The following is a 16,224-nucleotide window of genomic DNA, read 5'->3' on the forward strand; positions in this document are numbered from 1 at the left end:
TCAAACCAATTCGATAACATTCGTCTCGCTCCTGCATCTACAACATAAATGATATTTGTAGTTCTTATGGAGTCTAGAATTTGGCAAAAGGTTTGCTAGCTGGAATTGTTTCTAAAGGTTATAGCCGATTTACTCGGGTTTGAATAATCAAAAAAAAGTATTTTTGAACATAGTCTCTACTGGGCGGTGCCTTTATTTTAAGGACTAAATGCCGTAAGTTTGCTTAAGAAATATGACACACGAATATACACGAGATCATCTAAAATAAAATAAAAATAATTACATTTCAAGGCAATTTAAGCGTGTCCCTTCACATCCCTAAATCCCACCCAACAAGAAACAGAATGTCGCAGAGCATTTTTGCATTCCATAGCTATTTACCTGTTTTGCTTTTGCCCATGAACGCGCGAGGAAGGCAACAGATACTTGTAAAGCGTTGAGTCTGACTGATAGCGACATGGAATCACTACAAGTTTCAAATTTAATTCTGCAATTTTGTTGTAGTGATTTATAGGAAAACAAGCAAGTTCTATTCGTATTCAAAATTCAAAAAAAAAATATTCAAAAAAAATGGTTGCCTTTTGTGTTCCTTAGTATATGCTTAAATCAAGATACAACACAACCTACGCTTGGTCTGCACAGCCCATTTCTTTAGTTTTCCAATTTCTCCACCACATTAGGAACCACACAACATTGCAGATCACAAACAAACAGGCCAGCAATATAGCTGCCACTGTTGAAGATGAGTCTGTTAAAAGCAAAACGTTCTGTTGTTAAACAAAATAATCTAATTGTGAATGTTTGTTTTGATCATGTTTATCTTTAGTGGGTGGACAATGCCTGAATGTGTTATGCACACAATGAGTCAGCCATTGAGCTGCCTGCCTCATTAAAGAAGTTAAACCTAGGAAATGCTACTACTACCAAACCACATGACAGACATACATTAAGCTAATTTTTAATGGTTGGCACCAAGGGCATTTCACCCATTTAAAAGACATATCTCCTAAAATGCCCACGGTTAGGACTATTAGGGTCAGAATTAGCATTCAAAATTTAATAAGACTAGAAATATAACTTAGTTTCTGATGTAAATGTTCCAAATACAGATATTATACCTACCCCTTTTCAGCTGCTAAATAAATAATTTAGCTCTTTGCGCCACCTTTCGAAAATTAGCCAAATGTGCGTCTGGCAAATGTGGTATGCTGTTAGTAGCTCTACCACGAAACTAACGCCCGTGAACACAAGGCGGTTACAAAACCTACCTAGTGGTTAGGATAAAACAAGGACACTGTAATCGTTTTCATAACTCTTCAAACGATTAATGCTATTGTTTGTTTTTTATCTGATAATAATGACTTATACTGTCCACAAAACTAGTTTGTTAAATCACCAAGTTCTTCATAAGGTCTTAAATCTAATCTATTTTGGCTGGTATGAGTTTATACAAGATACGTACCGTTGGCGGCACATTCAAAGAATCCGTGGGAGATTGTAGCGTTACATTCAGAGCAGTTTAATTTAACCGTAGGAGTTTTAGTAGCTATGTAATGAGATTTGCAAGGGCTTGGCAGTTTGCAACTTGAGTCCATTCGGAACGCGAAACAAGTGCAATGTTCAGTTTTGTTAACTGTGTTCGAAATCCATTCTATAAGAAATTAATCCATTGTAAGTCCGGGTATACGTATAATGTTCCTGGTTGTTATTTGTGTTGGCAAATTACATTTTGTTTCAAACAAAAGTAGCAATGTTTACCACAAAATGTTGTTCTATTGAGTGACTTAATTCGTGTAAAGTTTGCAGCCTCATTTCGTTCTTTATATTGAACCTATCAAACGTCTTGTTTTTGGTGCTAGTAGCCTACATGCCTTTTTTTTGAAAATTCTTTAATGTTTAAAAATCAAAGACAAACATACGCATTAAACACACACACAAACATAAATATACCACGCATATATTGCCAAGCTGACAGAAATAAAATGTTATTCGTTGCAACCAATCATTTGCGACATTAAGGACAATCATAGTGAATATTCGGTTGTATGAATATAGCCGTATTGCAATCGTCAGTGTTTATTGCATTTGCAAGTGTTGTTCATTCATTTCCGCATTGGAACCGCGACCAAGCTCTTTTCACAGCTTCTCTAACTTCTTCTTGCATCACACAGTAGATGATGAAGATAAATAAACCTTGCAATCCGTTCACCGTCACATTGATGTACATGAAGAACTCGTTGCTCGCAGTTGAACCTATCCCTGCAACAAGAATAAGATGATACTTAAAACAAAATTAGAAGTCAACAGGCACATTGCTAAAAGTAGCGTGTTTGTGGTTTTCAATTACTGCACCACTGCTATTATAATATTGTCATGTACGCAAGGTATCTGTGTTCGTTGAAAACAATTGTAAGCAATGTTTCATTAACACGCTGTGGCCACACACCAGCCTATGCGTAGCATACATTTTCATGCCTGGGCATACACAAAAGCTTCCTCAAGGCACTGAGGAACACTGCAGGCATTATTACATTTACTCGACGTGGCCACACACTAGTTTATGCGCAGCATAGATTTCCTCATATTTGGGAAGAAAAGCTCCCTGAGTAAATCTTAGATGTGCTGGCTATGGACTAAGCGTCTTTCATTGTTAAGCACACAGTGTTTGTGGACTACAATACGTGAGCAGTTCACAACACTGCAAGCGATATGCTTATGGAGATCAATTGTTGTTACCTACAAATATTCCCAGCACAAGTGGGATTCCCATGACAGGAGTCAGCAGCAGCAACTTCTTTGCGATGTCGCCCACCACAAGAATCTTGATCTTTTTTGTGATTTTATCATTCGCGTTTGGACGACATACGCGGCCTCGACGTGGTTGGTTGGCGTTTAGGCGGGAAATGAAGACGACCACGTGGCCGAGAATGAGAAGGTTGATGAGGATGCAGAGAGAGATTGGACCAATCACCGACCAGTAGAAGAGATGGGACTGATGGTAGAGGAAACAACGCAGGGTATTGTCGTTCGTGGAGGCGTTCAACGCTGTTTGATTCACCGCACTTGGAGTGAGGTAATTCTCTGTGAAGACGAAACCAACAACTGCAGCTGCTGCTGTAATGATTAAGGGGATTCCCCAGCCGACGAGAGCTCTGATGACGTTTAGCTTGGTCGGGTTGATCGCGTTGAATTGAAGAGACTTGGACGAAGTTTTCATGGCCAGTGTGATTCCCTCCACCAACATCCAGAACACTGTTAAACAATATTCAATGTAAGCTTATTTGAATACACAAATTAAGGAGACAAAACTTCCGTGAACATGTTAATTAATAAGTTATATAATGCTGAAGGTGGTTTTGCGTCATGTTTGGCTCCTTAAACTGGTGAGAAAATTATTGAAGGATTTACAGTTAAAACAAATTATTGTATCAGGAGAGCAAGGTGGGTTGTTGGACATTGATTGCCTATAGCCTGTATCGCGCCGTAAAAAAAACAATTGTATGACAATGCCATTTTGCGTAGGAAATATAAATTTACATGTGCATGTGTGTTTTAAAAGATTCATATCATTATAAGCTAGTCTAATCTATTGTGGTTAGATTGCCTTGTCACGTCAATTACCTGAAGACAGCAGGAAGTAGTGCATGGCAACCGCCAGAGCCTCGCACAGTTGTGGATACGTCATAGCGACGTCATGGATTAAATTGATTGCGTGGAAGATCATGAGAGCCAGTGACAAGTTGATTTGAACAAAGAGTCGGTCGTTCACGATCGCGTGGCGGACGTTGACGATTGTAATGACAGTAATGATGAGAAACAAAACCGTTGTGCTTTCGGTGATGTAAGACAGGATCTGGAACAACACAAAATTCTATTGGGTTTCGCGAAATACTAACGTCATTTTGCTAAAATCATCACTTGCGAAATAACTACCATTTTAAAAGAGATTTTTGTCATTAAAACCTGGGAACAAGAAGAAACAAGTAAAGCCTGATTATTTCAGATTCTAAATTAGGGAGCATAAACCCTGATTTTAGTTTGTAAACAGTAGGTTTTTGATGCACAATTTTTTGTTTTTATTATTGCACTTACGTACAGTAGCATTGGACACGTAACTCACGTTGTACGATGAGAAATATTAAATTTTTCTTACCTTGACTGAAGCGACCTGGACAACTGGGCCGACTGCCAGGAGCACTGCAAACACTGTCGTGTGATCACATACACAAGAAACCTTCGACTGATTAGTTGTTGTCTCAGTTTCGCAGCCTTTAGTCGAAAACAGGTGTGTATTTGGATCAACAAACGCGCAAATCCATTTGGTTTTGCGATCTTGTTTTGCTGCGTTGTCACGTTGAATGCTCGCACTGACTGGAATCGGTAGAGCAAAGCTTACTTTGGCTTGAGCGGGCTTCCTGGCGGACAGGTTACCGGCGATTATGGATAGTAGCGGTTGATCGTCAAACGTTTGCACCTCGTCATAGCCAACGGGTGCCACTTCTTCTGGGTCGTTGACAAAATGTTGTTTCGTACTTGAATTAAAGTCTATTACGGTTATAACGACTGCGAAAGCCGACTTGGAAACACGCTCTACGCTGTTAACGTCGGCTTGGTCTATGCTTAGCTGGCTTTCGCTGGATTCAGAAAATCTTTGCAATCTTGTTACATTATCCGCATAAATTGCGACTAGACCAGATAAACTTAGAATAAAACGATCAATGTGTTCGACGATCTCCAATTGGGTGATGTAAGGTGGACCTAGGTAAAAAAAACACTCATTTCTGTTTTATAGAAAACCTTTTCTGGAAAGAAAAATCTTCTACATAGAAAATTTAAAAACGAAATTAAAAGGAAATTTAAGCACCGACACGACGTAATATCTGATATATTTTAGTTTTATCAGACATTTCCACATGGTTCTGGCAACAAATTCTGTTTAGACCGAAAACTATCAGGTCCATGTATAGTTGTCTTACAGAAAGTAGTCAATAAATAAGTTCTTTGGATATAAAAACTTGAAAGTAACCGAAACGGTTCGAAAATTATTGAATCTAGGTAAAAAAACGTTTTCAAAATTGATCTATAGATCGAAAAACACCCTTTTCCGCTTACTCTAGAATTTTTATAAAAAGTAAAACTCTAAAAACAGTTGTTCAACTTGGTAAGTTGACGATTTTTTAATTGCCACTATCCGACAGCAAAGTTACGGCTGTTCGTTCAGAAACATAAAGAGCTATCAAAAAAACATAATGCATGGCAAAGAAGATTTTTTTGAGTAAATAGGATTACGATTTTTGACAAACTTCTCATTAAGCTTGAATTTATAGTTCAAATCTGAACTAACAGTGAGCATTATAATCGCCTTTTCTCTACTCACCGTCGAAAGGAGAGCAATTATAGCTTATATTAATGAAAGAATATGGAGGAATAAATACTCCAAGGCCACCTGGCAGAAGTCCAAGGTCACATGTCGGACACACATCCGAGTCTAAGCTGCAGGAACTTTGACCGTGGCAGTGTTTCATGATTACGATCTGGTCAATAGGATATTGATGAGAATCTGGACCAATGTTACCGCATCTGTTTGTAAGATATAAACACAAAAGTTGTACATTTCCAACAACGTCCTGTTATTTTTTGTTTCTTTGCTTTACGTTAGTTTTTTTTTGAAGATGACTTAGTTATACTTATCAAACATCTGATTTTCTTGCAATTTAGATTGTAACAAAGACCATGTAAAGTTGAGTTATGTCATTTTCTAAAAGAAAACATTTAGCCACTAATCGCACTGGCTGGTAGTCGTACCTCATATTGAGAACCAAAAACAGTCGAAAATGCTCTTATAAAAATTAACGTTACAGTCGAAAACAGATGTTGTGTGTGGCATTGAGCAGTGTTACTTTACTAGAGTTACTTTATGGCCAGCATTGTGCCAACCTCGCTTTCTGGTGAGCCTCTTTGGCATAACGCTTAATAATACGTTCTAGCTAGGGCGGTTCAGCCATGATTTACGAATTGTGCCCCTCCTCTGTTTCGCTCCTTATAACATTTATACGTTGCGTAGCTATTTATTTGAAATTTAACCCAGTCGATTTATCGTTTTTTCTAAACTACGTTCATACATGCGATTCCAACCGACCGTCTATTATCAGTTTAACAGCTTTGTTGGTTTTACTTGATCGCTTGGTTTGAACCTGTATTTAAAAATAAATAAAGTGCTTGTTTTTTAATCATACTGGCTGATGCTTCTTATTAATCAGAGATAAACTAGCTTTATAAAATGATTTGACTCACCCAGAAGCATCCCACCCTCTTGTGACATTCATCCTTTTCACAAAGATTTTTGTTTTGTTTTCGCAGGATATTTCTTTATAGCCACAAACTAATAACAAATAAATGTATGGATTAATCTTTACTTTAAAGAAAGCATCTATAGGTCAAAATGTAACTTACTAATGCATGTACGGTCAGTTCCATTGGTACAAACCGATGTATTTTGTTGTTGTGCAACAGATGCGGTGTCAGGCATTAAAAAACCTAACCATATCAAAACATTATTTTCATCCTTTGTTGCATGATAAAAAAATCTAATCAAGGGAGAATAAGCAATTTCGTAGAACCCGACGAGAATAATCAAAACTGATGCAAAATAAACTAGACGTTATAAGCACTAACTTGTATTTGCACAAGATTATTAACTTGTATTTGCAAAAGATAGACGTTTTTACAAATCCAACATTACTTTGGTTATGCAGTTTGACATCTTTTCATTTTTATCTCACGGAGAAGAATTGGCAAATTTCAACTAAGTTAAGCTGTATATTTGTTAATGTTTACTCACCAAAAGCAGGGACGTATACATGCCACAGGAACAAAAGCAAAACAAGTCGTTTAGCGCCAATCATTTTTCCTACTATTTGCAACATACCGAACTAAAATTTAATAACTTACATGTACCTTTGGATTAATTAGCAGTTACACTAAATTTTTATCTATTTTTTGAACCTACTATAGTATACATTTTATGTAATCTAAATCTGTTGCAACTGCTTAGTGGGGATTTTAAATTACATCATAATTAGAAAACTCCAGAAAATAACTTTCCCCTCGTTTATTACCTTTGTCGCCATAATTTCTTTCAACGTCCAATACTGATATGTGATATGGAATAATGCTAACACAAACTGTCAACAGTTAATGATTAAAATTCTCCAGCCAACGGTTGTACCAGGAGAGAACATGTTTCGTGTCACTGTATTTGCAGGAAATTTTTTACAAACCACCTAGAGGAACTGCGTCATACAAGACGTATTATGTTGTCATGGCGATTCGTTGTGCAATGTACATGAACAGTTTGAAGATAATGGAAATATATTTTAATTAAATTAAAACTGCCAGATTCGGTGAATCGTTGAGTTGATTTTATTTCGCTTGGTGAAACAACACATTGCGATAAAACAATCACCAAACCGAAATGGCTCCGCACCACAAAATCGGTGGATCATGATTAAACACGCTACAGCTACATCTTTTCACAAAGTTTCCCAAAGTTAGTTTTTAAAAGCGAATATTTTTCCAAAAAGGTATTGACCATCAATAGGTTATTCGAAACCAAATTGCTTTCGTCAAATTTGCTGACGAGTTGCCGGCGTTGTTCGCAAGTAACTACAGGGCTATTTAAAAACGTGTAGATAAAATTAACGGCTCAACGCATACTTTCATAGTAAAATGTTGAAATCAGGCAAGGTATTTACCATTTATTGGAACAAACAAGCAACATAACTAGGAATGCAATGACAAACATTCCAACTACAAAATTATTTCTCAGTTCCTTTTTCATTTGCAGAAACACAGAATCGTCCTTCATGTATTGATCAAACAAAGTAGCACCGACATTTCTTCTCGGAAAATTAATGGACGGGACTTTAAGCTTTAAAAACTCACACAAGGGTTCCCAGCCTTCTTCAGCTTTGAATATCAAAAGCTTCTCTTGCGGGCAGTTCTGTGTACAAGACAGGATGGATGTGTCAAAAAAGGTTAAAGGTAATTTTGTCTAGATCACTTATTAGGTTGCTGGATGTAAGTTTTACCATGTGCTTGAATTTGCTTAAGATTATGAGTTTATGTTTCTGATCAGCCCAACTTACACAAGTAATCATTATTTGTGAATTTATAAATCACTCGTTTAAGCGAAAAACTATCGTTGCATTGCTGCCACAAAAACTAAGTTACGGTTTAAAATTGATGACTTAGCTGGCGAAAACGCAAAATTAATAAGCTTTGTCGTGATTAGTGAAGGTATCATGGTACCCCATGCCAGTTATGTTGCAAAAACATGCGCTAACGTTCCTACCGTCATAACATCGGTGTTGTGGCGTCGAAATCTGTTCAGTTGGACAACTTCACTGGCCTTCCAACTTCCAAAAGGAACCATCGGGTGAATGGAATGCACGGGTAAGTCTAAAACGTAAACAAGTAGAGCTGTAGGAATTCTAATGCTTTAACGACAAAGTCTTTGTCTTGGAAGTGTCTTTTTCTGTATGTTTATGGATCAAACTCCGAGACATTAGGCCCTGTTGACGCAGTGTTGTTTTGGCCATGTGTACAGCTCTACACATAACAATGATGCCAACTAAGGCTGATATAAACGTACTGACAAGCTATTGTTTCGAAACCCGGGATACTGGCATTGGAATATTTAACAATGTGCAGAGTATCAGGTTTTACCCAACCACTCTCTTTCGACCGGTTTACCACCGAGCCTGTGTAGCTAGTGGGCAGAGCTCAAATATGCAAGAGTTTTTGCCCTCTGATTTGCCATGCGAGGATGCTTGGGAAGTCGGCGTGATTCGATGTAACCCTTTTAATAGGTCAGGTTTAATGAAACATTTTGTGAGTTTTGTTTCACATTACGTCAGATCTATCCATTTTAACAAATCAATCTGGTTTCCCAAGCACATGCTGGGAGCTGAACTGTTTATTATTTGGGTTCAGGTTTCGGTTAGAGTTCGCCCGGTATAGCTCCTTTCTCGCGTTTATTATTCACTGCGCTGTTTTGTCTAAAACATAAATATAATACAGGCTGCATTTTATACTGGTTGGGTTTCGGTTCGGGTCCAGCGCCGAACAAAATCTTAGGGTTCAATTCCGGTTCGAGTTTTTAGAAAATCGTACTTGGCGGTTCGAGTTCGATTTCGGTGAAATGCAATAAATCGTTCAAACCGGTTCGCACATTCGGGTTCAGTTCCGGTTTGACTCCCTGCTTTATTTGTCAAGACACAGAATAGAACGATTAATAATCCCATTCAATTACCTCAACAAACTTTTAGTAATAGATTACCACAACTCACAAAATCGTCTGTGAAATCGAAAGTAGCTCCATCCGGTTTGTGTAAATGTCATGAAACAAATGAGGAGATAGTTCGTTTCCCAAACATCAAGTTGACGAAGCCAACTCTTTACCCAACTCTCTGCCACTCGCATTGACAACACTACCTGTTGGAATGAAACCATCAAAAAGTGAAAAGAGGTTTTTAGTAAACAAATCATAGTACACCAAGCCCATCGAAAGGCTTTATACCGAGCCGGTTACTAAACATTGCCGCACATGCCACACAGCCAAAAATAATCGCATTGACTATTTAGTTTCACGTTAATTGTGGCGATGTACCTGTTGCACACCAGAGCTTTCGTGTGCTTAAGCGTTCGTTAGTTTTATTTAACAAATTTGTCGTTCAACTGGTGTTAAAGTAAACAAAATACTAGTTGTTGTTTCAAGAACTTGTATTTGCTGTTTACTTTAACACCAGTTGAACGACAAATTTGTTAAATATGCAACCTGGTGGACGAAACACCTGTTCAGTATTTTCGTTAGTTTTATGCCGGTATTATTCAGTTTTTTTCTGTTTTTTCTTCATCATTTATCTTTTCCTGTTGTTCTGTCATTATCTTTATTGATGATTTGTTTAGAACTTAAAAAGCCATACTGTGTACAGCGAAATTGACACAAGAGTTAAGATATACACAGGCTGATTAAAGTGCTGTTAGTTACAGCTGTGACAGCCTGCGCTGGGATTCGAACCCTCCAAGCACACCTTTGCTACTAATATGATATTGTCAGTTTGATGTAGAAAATGTCGTGGGTTGGCAATATCTGAACCTCCAACAGCCGCCATGCATACGGAAGATAACTGTACAAATTGTTGAAAGACTCGAAATTTAAGAGAACTGTCTTAATTGCTAACAGAATCAGTCAGTAAATTAAAAAGTGGGAATATATATTTCGCCTAATAATGGAATCATCAGTTCCTTATTCAAAAAGAATCTTATTCAATACATGTTTTTATTTGAATAAGGAACAGATGATACCATTATTAGGGGAAATATATATTCCTACTTTCTAAATTACTGACTGATCCTATTAGCAATTGAGACAGTTCTCTCAAATTTCGAGTCAGTTTCATTTTCAATTTTTGTACCCAAGCAATAAATGAAAAAGCTCGTTTTTAATGAAGTTATGTTTACCATGAATGGGCGGTTAAAGGACTTTTAGCTTGAAATACCTGTGATACCAATACTAAAACATAGTGTTTTCGTTATTCTGGACAATCCTACAAACTCCCCGACTATCGTCAGGCTTATCTCTTTTAAAGTTGTTAATTATAAATTATTCGCAAAATCTTCAATATCTGTAGCCAACTTTATTTCACTTTTTATTTCAATACAACCTTTGCCTCGGGGAAGGCATCGCACAATTGCTTCCAGAAGAAGTACACAGGTAGCCCAATAACAACGTCAACCCCTTCATACGATCTTCGTATATCATCAACCGTGGCTTTTCCATCCATCAAGTCATACCAGACCTACATGCAAATTTCGTAAATATTGTTAGTGTAACTGTGTTTGAAAATGAATCTTCAAATTTAGGTACAGCATTCACGATTTTAGATATTCTCAGCAAATATACACATTAATGGGAAAGCCAACACATTAATGGGAACCTACAAACGCGCCTGTATCCACTGTTCTTTTATGACCGACTGGTTGCTTTTTGTCTGCAAATTCGCGTCGCCCCATTTTTTTATTGTATGGCACAAAGTTGCGATCAGTTTGTGGCGTTCATTTTAAATTTTATCTTACAATAGCAATAGAATCTGTGGGAACGTAGTAACGTTTGCACTAATATACAGGCTTGTATTTTTTTGCTAAGATTCTTTGTATGTTTAGAATTTAACGAATAGTTTTTGAATTGGTTGTCAAACTACTGCTTTTCTATGGTGCAACGTTCCGTTTGTGGTATTGTCGTATGTTACTGTGTAGTCAGTGTGAATGGTCAGCAATGCTATAAACCAGCGGTTCTCAAACTTTTTTGACCGCGACCCAATTTGAGTTTTATGAACAGCTCACGACCCAAGCCTCAAACATAAAATAATTTCGAGGCCACGTCGTCGCCGCATAGGAGTCTGCCCACTTCAAAATGGCTGCAGGTTTAACGAGTTCGATTCGACAATACTACATAACACAATACACATTGTGGCTTTGCAGCACCATTGATAGAAGTGAATACCAAATCTAAAAACGTTTCCTCATCCTCAACCGCTAACTGTTACATCTCCACGTTCACTTTCGCATGATTAACTTGTCCTTTTATTTGCCGTGCTATGACGTAACAATCGCCAAGTGCGTAACAGTAAAATTGAAAGGCTATTGTCAGTATTTTGCAATGATTAGTTCATTTTTCTGTACAACGTGGTCGAGTGAGGGAGTTTTCTACTACTACACTAAGTAAATTCGTTTGTGTTTACTTAATGCAGTAATAGTTCGCTTGGGCAGAATTGAACCACCATTACGCGACCCATTTTTTGACCCTGCGCGACCCATGTTTGGGTCGCGACCCATACTTTGAGAACCACTGCTATAAACCGACCAAATTTTGGCGCTTTAGCCTGTGGACACAGCTCATATACTCTGGACATGCCCTGTTGTCCTTGCTTAGTGCATACAATGCTGCAAATATTACAATTAAACCTACATTATCAGCGAATTCCCAAAACTTCTGTAGGAAACTTCTTAAAATAGTTGTAAAGGTAAGCATAACTGTTGCTTTCAGAACTTCATTCAAATTTGGTAAGCATACGAAATCGACAAACAACATTTGATGAGCGGTGTCATAATGCACGAAAATGTCATCATGGTTGGTAAACAAAACAGAACTTACGGTTTGCAGTTTACCTGTCGATGATAGAGGAAGTGCTGTTTCGTGTCATGGACCACAAAGCCTAGGATCTTAAAAGCCTCTGCCAATGATTTAGTGCCGGTTTTCGATACACCAGCCATTATAACCTTCATATTTCCAAACTTTGTAGCAAAGCAACATCAACTGACTAACAACATACACCAACAACTGAACGGGCAATACTTGCATTGCTTCCTCACTGCATTTCACTTAGAAATGTATTAATCTTTCGATTTATTATGAGTGAGATATGCATCAAAAAGAAACAAGCTAAATATCGGCGAGAAAGATCATCTATGCCAATTTACAAACGAAAGATACTTATAATGCACAATGCAGAAAGAAAATAGTATGTTAAATGTTGGGGGATTGTAATATATACCACTGTACCGATTCGCTTAAAACAATGGGCCTATTATGTGCGGAATATCTTTTAATTGTCAAAATACACGAAAACAACGGTCTCCGCATAAAAATAAAGCAAACAAGATTACATAGTAACGAGTTCGGTATTCGTCCGGCGCACAGAAGCAACACCAGCTTTCTTACATTTCTCCAAAGCGCGGTCAATCACAGATGAATAAAGCAACGGGTTGAGGGCGCTGTTGATCGGAAGCAAAACCGCAGCTGCAAGCACATATACGATGTCCGACAAAACTACACCACCAAGCGACAAAAAACTAAGCATGCAAATTGGAATCCAACAACAGAAATCGGTCAGAAGCAATCTAGATATTCGTTTTTGCATTTTGGCGCTCGTATCATTGCTTTTTGCCTCGGTCATGCGATTGCTGCGACGATAAATAAGAATATAAGCGACTACCATGAAAATAAACATGACAAAATCTAATGTGATGATAAACAGTGAGTATCCCCAAGCTGCATGGCTTTCTGAAGCAAAGAGCCTTGGCAAACACACGCTGGTTTTGGCGTAGTAACCAAAGTCTCGCTTGATGGATCGCCCTGACATGTTAATGTCGATGACTTGTTTAGCTTCATGCCATGATAGCACTGTGCTGTTGGTGGGTGACATTTGTTGTGCCAAAAGCATTGCAGCTTCAAAAGAAACAAAATCACGTTTGTGAACGAAATTAGGAAACCAGATTGTTGTTACAAAGTAACCAGATGCAAAATCAATTGTGGGAACGATGGCAATGACCAAAGCAACACACCAAGTGAAGAAACACCCCAATAAAATCCATTTAGGTCCCAGTGACATAGTAAAAATGGGTTCCACACAGACACCAGTCGGTAGACTGATATCAGTGCCATGGTTAAAGCCGAAGTCTGAGATGAAATGACACACAGTGCACCTAGGATCGAGCATTGTGTGCTTGAACGCCATTCTGAATCAAAATAACAATAACTCCCAGAGAACTGGGCACTTTTGGCTGCAACAGCAAGTAAATAGATTCCCATTAACATGTCGGAAACTGATAGGTTAACAATGAATATTTGATTGCTTTTATTTACACGATTGTCGGTATTCCAGTTTAGATATGTCTTTTTTAGAGTGGTTGCCGCCACTATAAAATTCCCAATCAATCCAAGGATACCCATAAACCATATAAACGCGTTCAAAATAGGGTTGGCGATCATTTCCTTCTGATTGGAGAAGACAGTGTTACGAGAGCTGACATGTGGACATTCGTCACTGCCGTCTGAGCAGTCTTTGATTCCGTCTTCCTTGTCAGCAATGGGCACTGATAGCGGATTCCCAGTAAGACAATAAAACCTCGTGTCCTTAAAACGATCCTTTGCCTCATCCGATTTATCGTCACAATCGTAGTTTCCATCGCAAACTTTCATGACGTCAATGCTCGACAAATCTCCATTTTTACAAATATAGCGTTTGGGACAAAGTGATTCGTTGTAGGAGTTGCCTGGAGTTCCATCACATGCCCAGTATTGTGCTGCATCTGACATAAATTGGGTGTCATTGCAGAATGTTGGTGGATATTGGCAATTATGGCACTCATCAGTAGCACTTAAACATTCAGGTCTTCCATCGCATGCTACACCTAATGTATCCCTCTTGGCGCATATTATAGCATCAATTTGTGGATAACAATAGTTCGTGTTTAGCCAGTCCAAGCAGACCACAGATTGGTTGCACAGCACATAATCTATCGGAAGGCAATCTGTTTGGTTGTAGCAGTGCATAAGACCTGGTGGACAAGTTGACTGGGAATCGCCAAGCACAGCTTTGCACACCGTCTGATTCTCGCATAAGCATTCATCTGACAGGTCGTAGCAATCAATCACGCCATCGCACACCTGATTCCTTGAGATAACGAGTCTCTTGTCCAGGCAAAGGAAGCATCGGAATTCTCCGTTGACGAAACACAGATCAGATTTGTCAGTGCACTGGGCGTCTTGATCGTAGAGATTGATTTGTGGCAAGCTGCATGGAAATGTTAACCAATATCCAAGACATTTGAAACTCGGTTTCGCATGATTGTGGTAGCCACTTGGTGTTATAAATGGACAAAAAGAAACCAAAGCGATTTGATAGTTATTGTTAAGGTTTTGATAAAAGACAGGTGATGATAAAGGAGGCCTGTCCTGTGGTCGGCATTGGGGACTGTTGCAAATCCAGTAATTATCAGTACACACTTTATCTTTGTGTCTTTCACACGGTCTGTGATGCTGAATACAACGTGAAGATTTGTTTACTTGGTACTTCAAATATCTCTCCAACGATTTTTTACTGGTGCAGTTAACAAAAAACTGTGTGCAGCTTAAACCAAAAGTCTTTATATAATAGTCGCAAGGTTCATCGGTTTGATCAATGCAGTTCGGTGTACCATCGGCCACTGTTGTGTTAGGTATGCATTGCCCAGTAGTCGGACAGATCTGATCACCATAGATGCATCCGCACATTACTTGATCACCACTGCATGTGCAATTGGTTTCGTCGCTGCTGTCATCGCAGTCAAACTTCCCGTTGCATTTTAAAGATAATGAGATGCACTGTTTAGACTTGCACTCAAATTGATCTTCCCAGCAAGGACAGTTGGCTTCATCGCTGTAATCTTTGCAATCATCTACCCTGTCACATACGTTCGAACTTGGAAGACAGCCACGCAAACCAACACATGCGGAAATCTCGTAACATACGCATTGAAACTCATTAACTGGGCAAGTGCAATTAATTTCGTCTGTTCCGTCTAAACAGTCGTAGATGCCATCACATATTTGTGTCTTTTCATAACATCCCAGCCCATACGTGCAATTACGGTCTCTTGGAAAACAACCGCATTGGTATTGGTTTGCATTGCAAGTCGCAGTTACATTATTGTCTTCGCATCTCCCGACTGGCGCACATTGAGTCGCATCAAATGTAGTTGAAATGTTGTCAGGTCTTGTTGCTGGGCAACCACACACGAACTCTCCGTAGTAGCAAGTTTGCAACCAATGCCGACATTCCTCTGTAAAAACAGTTTTGGCACTTAACAGTCATGGGGGTGCAAAAAACTTAAACTAGTTTTTTTTTTTCAAAGGGAGTCGTCAACTACACTTTCTTTTAAACGAACAAGTAAACCGTAGTGGTGTAAAATTGAACTGCAATAAACAAAATCATATTTCGTTTGGTAAAAATCTGTTACACCAGCTGTGTTGCGTTTTATGACCATACCGTATCATACTCACCGTCCTGTATTTCTTAAAAGTTTAACAGGAACAATCAAAATTTACTTACCATAAGTGACAAGCCCGTACGATGGAAAGTTGTTGATCAACAGAACAAAAGATAACAATAGCACAATCCTTACCATATTTAACCTGCTAAATTATTCATTAATCTAAACAAAAAAGAAGGCACATATTGTCTGCTCAAGCTACCTATCGATTCACACCGTTTACAAAACCTTTTACACTGTTTTGGGGATAATTGCAAAGTATCGCTGTTGATGGTGAACAATAACTAAAGTTCTCAGTTATTTAACAATTTTGTTACTTTTTACCTTGTGTGATTGCTATTTACAACA

The 16,224-nt window shown here is 38.4% G+C and overlaps 3 protein-coding genes across 3 annotated transcripts; all 3 read right to left on the minus strand.

The window, feature by feature from the left end:
* Positions 1-2,098: 2,098 nt before the first annotated feature.
* LOC145209308 (putative adhesion G protein-coupled receptor E4P) lies at positions 2,099-5,810 on the minus strand. The gene is made up of 6 exons (XM_080079574.1): positions 5,806-5,810; positions 5,378-5,580; positions 4,154-4,758; positions 3,622-3,853; positions 2,737-3,252; positions 2,099-2,259 (listed from the first exon to the last, which is right to left on the minus strand). Exons 1-6 carry the CDS (start codon positions 5,808-5,810, stop codon positions 2,099-2,101), a joined length of 1,722 nt encoding a protein of 573 aa, XP_079935700.1.
* A 1,932-nt stretch (positions 5,811-7,742) lies between these two features.
* Positions 7,743-12,385, minus strand: LOC145234410 (uncharacterized). The gene is made up of 5 exons (XM_080099148.1): positions 12,232-12,385; positions 10,728-10,862; positions 9,351-9,495; positions 8,354-8,460; positions 7,743-8,002 (listed from the first exon to the last, which is right to left on the minus strand). Exons 1-5 carry the CDS (start codon positions 12,346-12,348, stop codon positions 7,751-7,753), a joined length of 756 nt encoding a protein of 251 aa, XP_079955274.1. The 5' UTR covers positions 12,349-12,385; the 3' UTR covers positions 7,743-7,750.
* Positions 12,386-12,725: 340 nt separating this feature from the next.
* LOC145209315 (uncharacterized) lies at positions 12,726-16,011 on the minus strand. Its single transcript, XM_080079589.1, has 3 exons — positions 15,936-16,011; positions 13,350-15,666; positions 12,726-13,251 (listed from the first exon to the last, which is right to left on the minus strand). Exons 1-3 carry the CDS (start codon positions 16,009-16,011, stop codon positions 12,726-12,728), a joined length of 2,919 nt encoding a protein of 972 aa, XP_079935715.1.
* Between the last annotated feature and the right edge of the window lie 213 nt (positions 16,012-16,224).

This window comes from Phallusia mammillata, chromosome 1, assembly GCF_965637545.1.
Source record: "Phallusia mammillata chromosome 1, kaPhaMamm4.hap1.1, whole genome shotgun sequence".
NCBI classification, from domain to species: Eukaryota; Metazoa; Chordata; class Ascidiacea; order Phlebobranchia; family Ascidiidae; genus Phallusia; species Phallusia mammillata.

Bases quoted from the DNA above. Each gene is read 5' to 3' on its own strand.
- LOC145209308 (XM_080079574.1), bottom strand. The intron at 4,759-5,377 runs GTGAGTAGAGAA...TTTTTTACCTAG, and splicing joins TAATTGCTCTCCTTTCGACG to GTCCACCTTACATCACCCAA. The intron at 2,260-2,736 runs GTAACAACAATT...TTCTTGTTGCAG, and splicing joins TGTGCTGGGAATATTTGTAG to GGATAGGTTCAACTGCGAGC.
- LOC145209315 (XM_080079589.1), bottom strand. From the start codon at position 16,011: ATGGTAAGGATTGTGCTATTGTTATCTTTTGTTCTGTTGATCAACAAC. The intron at 15,667-15,935 runs GTAAGTAAATTT...CTGTTTTTACAG, and splicing joins GTACGGGCTTGTCACTTATG to AGGAATGTCGGCATTGGTTG. The intron at 13,252-13,349 runs GTAACAACAATC...ACCCACCAACAG, and splicing joins ATTTTGCATCTGGTTACTTT to CACAGTGCTATCATGGCATG.
- LOC145234410 (XM_080099148.1), bottom strand. From the start codon at position 12,348: ATGAAGGTTATAATGGCTGGTGTATCGAAAACCGGCACTAAATCATTG. The intron at 8,461-9,350 runs GTGAGTTGTGGT...TTTACGTTTTAG, and splicing joins TCGATTTCACAGACGATTTT to ACTTACCCGTGCATTCCATT. The intron at 8,003-8,353 runs GTAGGAACGTTA...TCTTGTACACAG, and splicing joins ACAACACCGATGTTATGACG to AACTGCCCGCAAGAGAAGCT.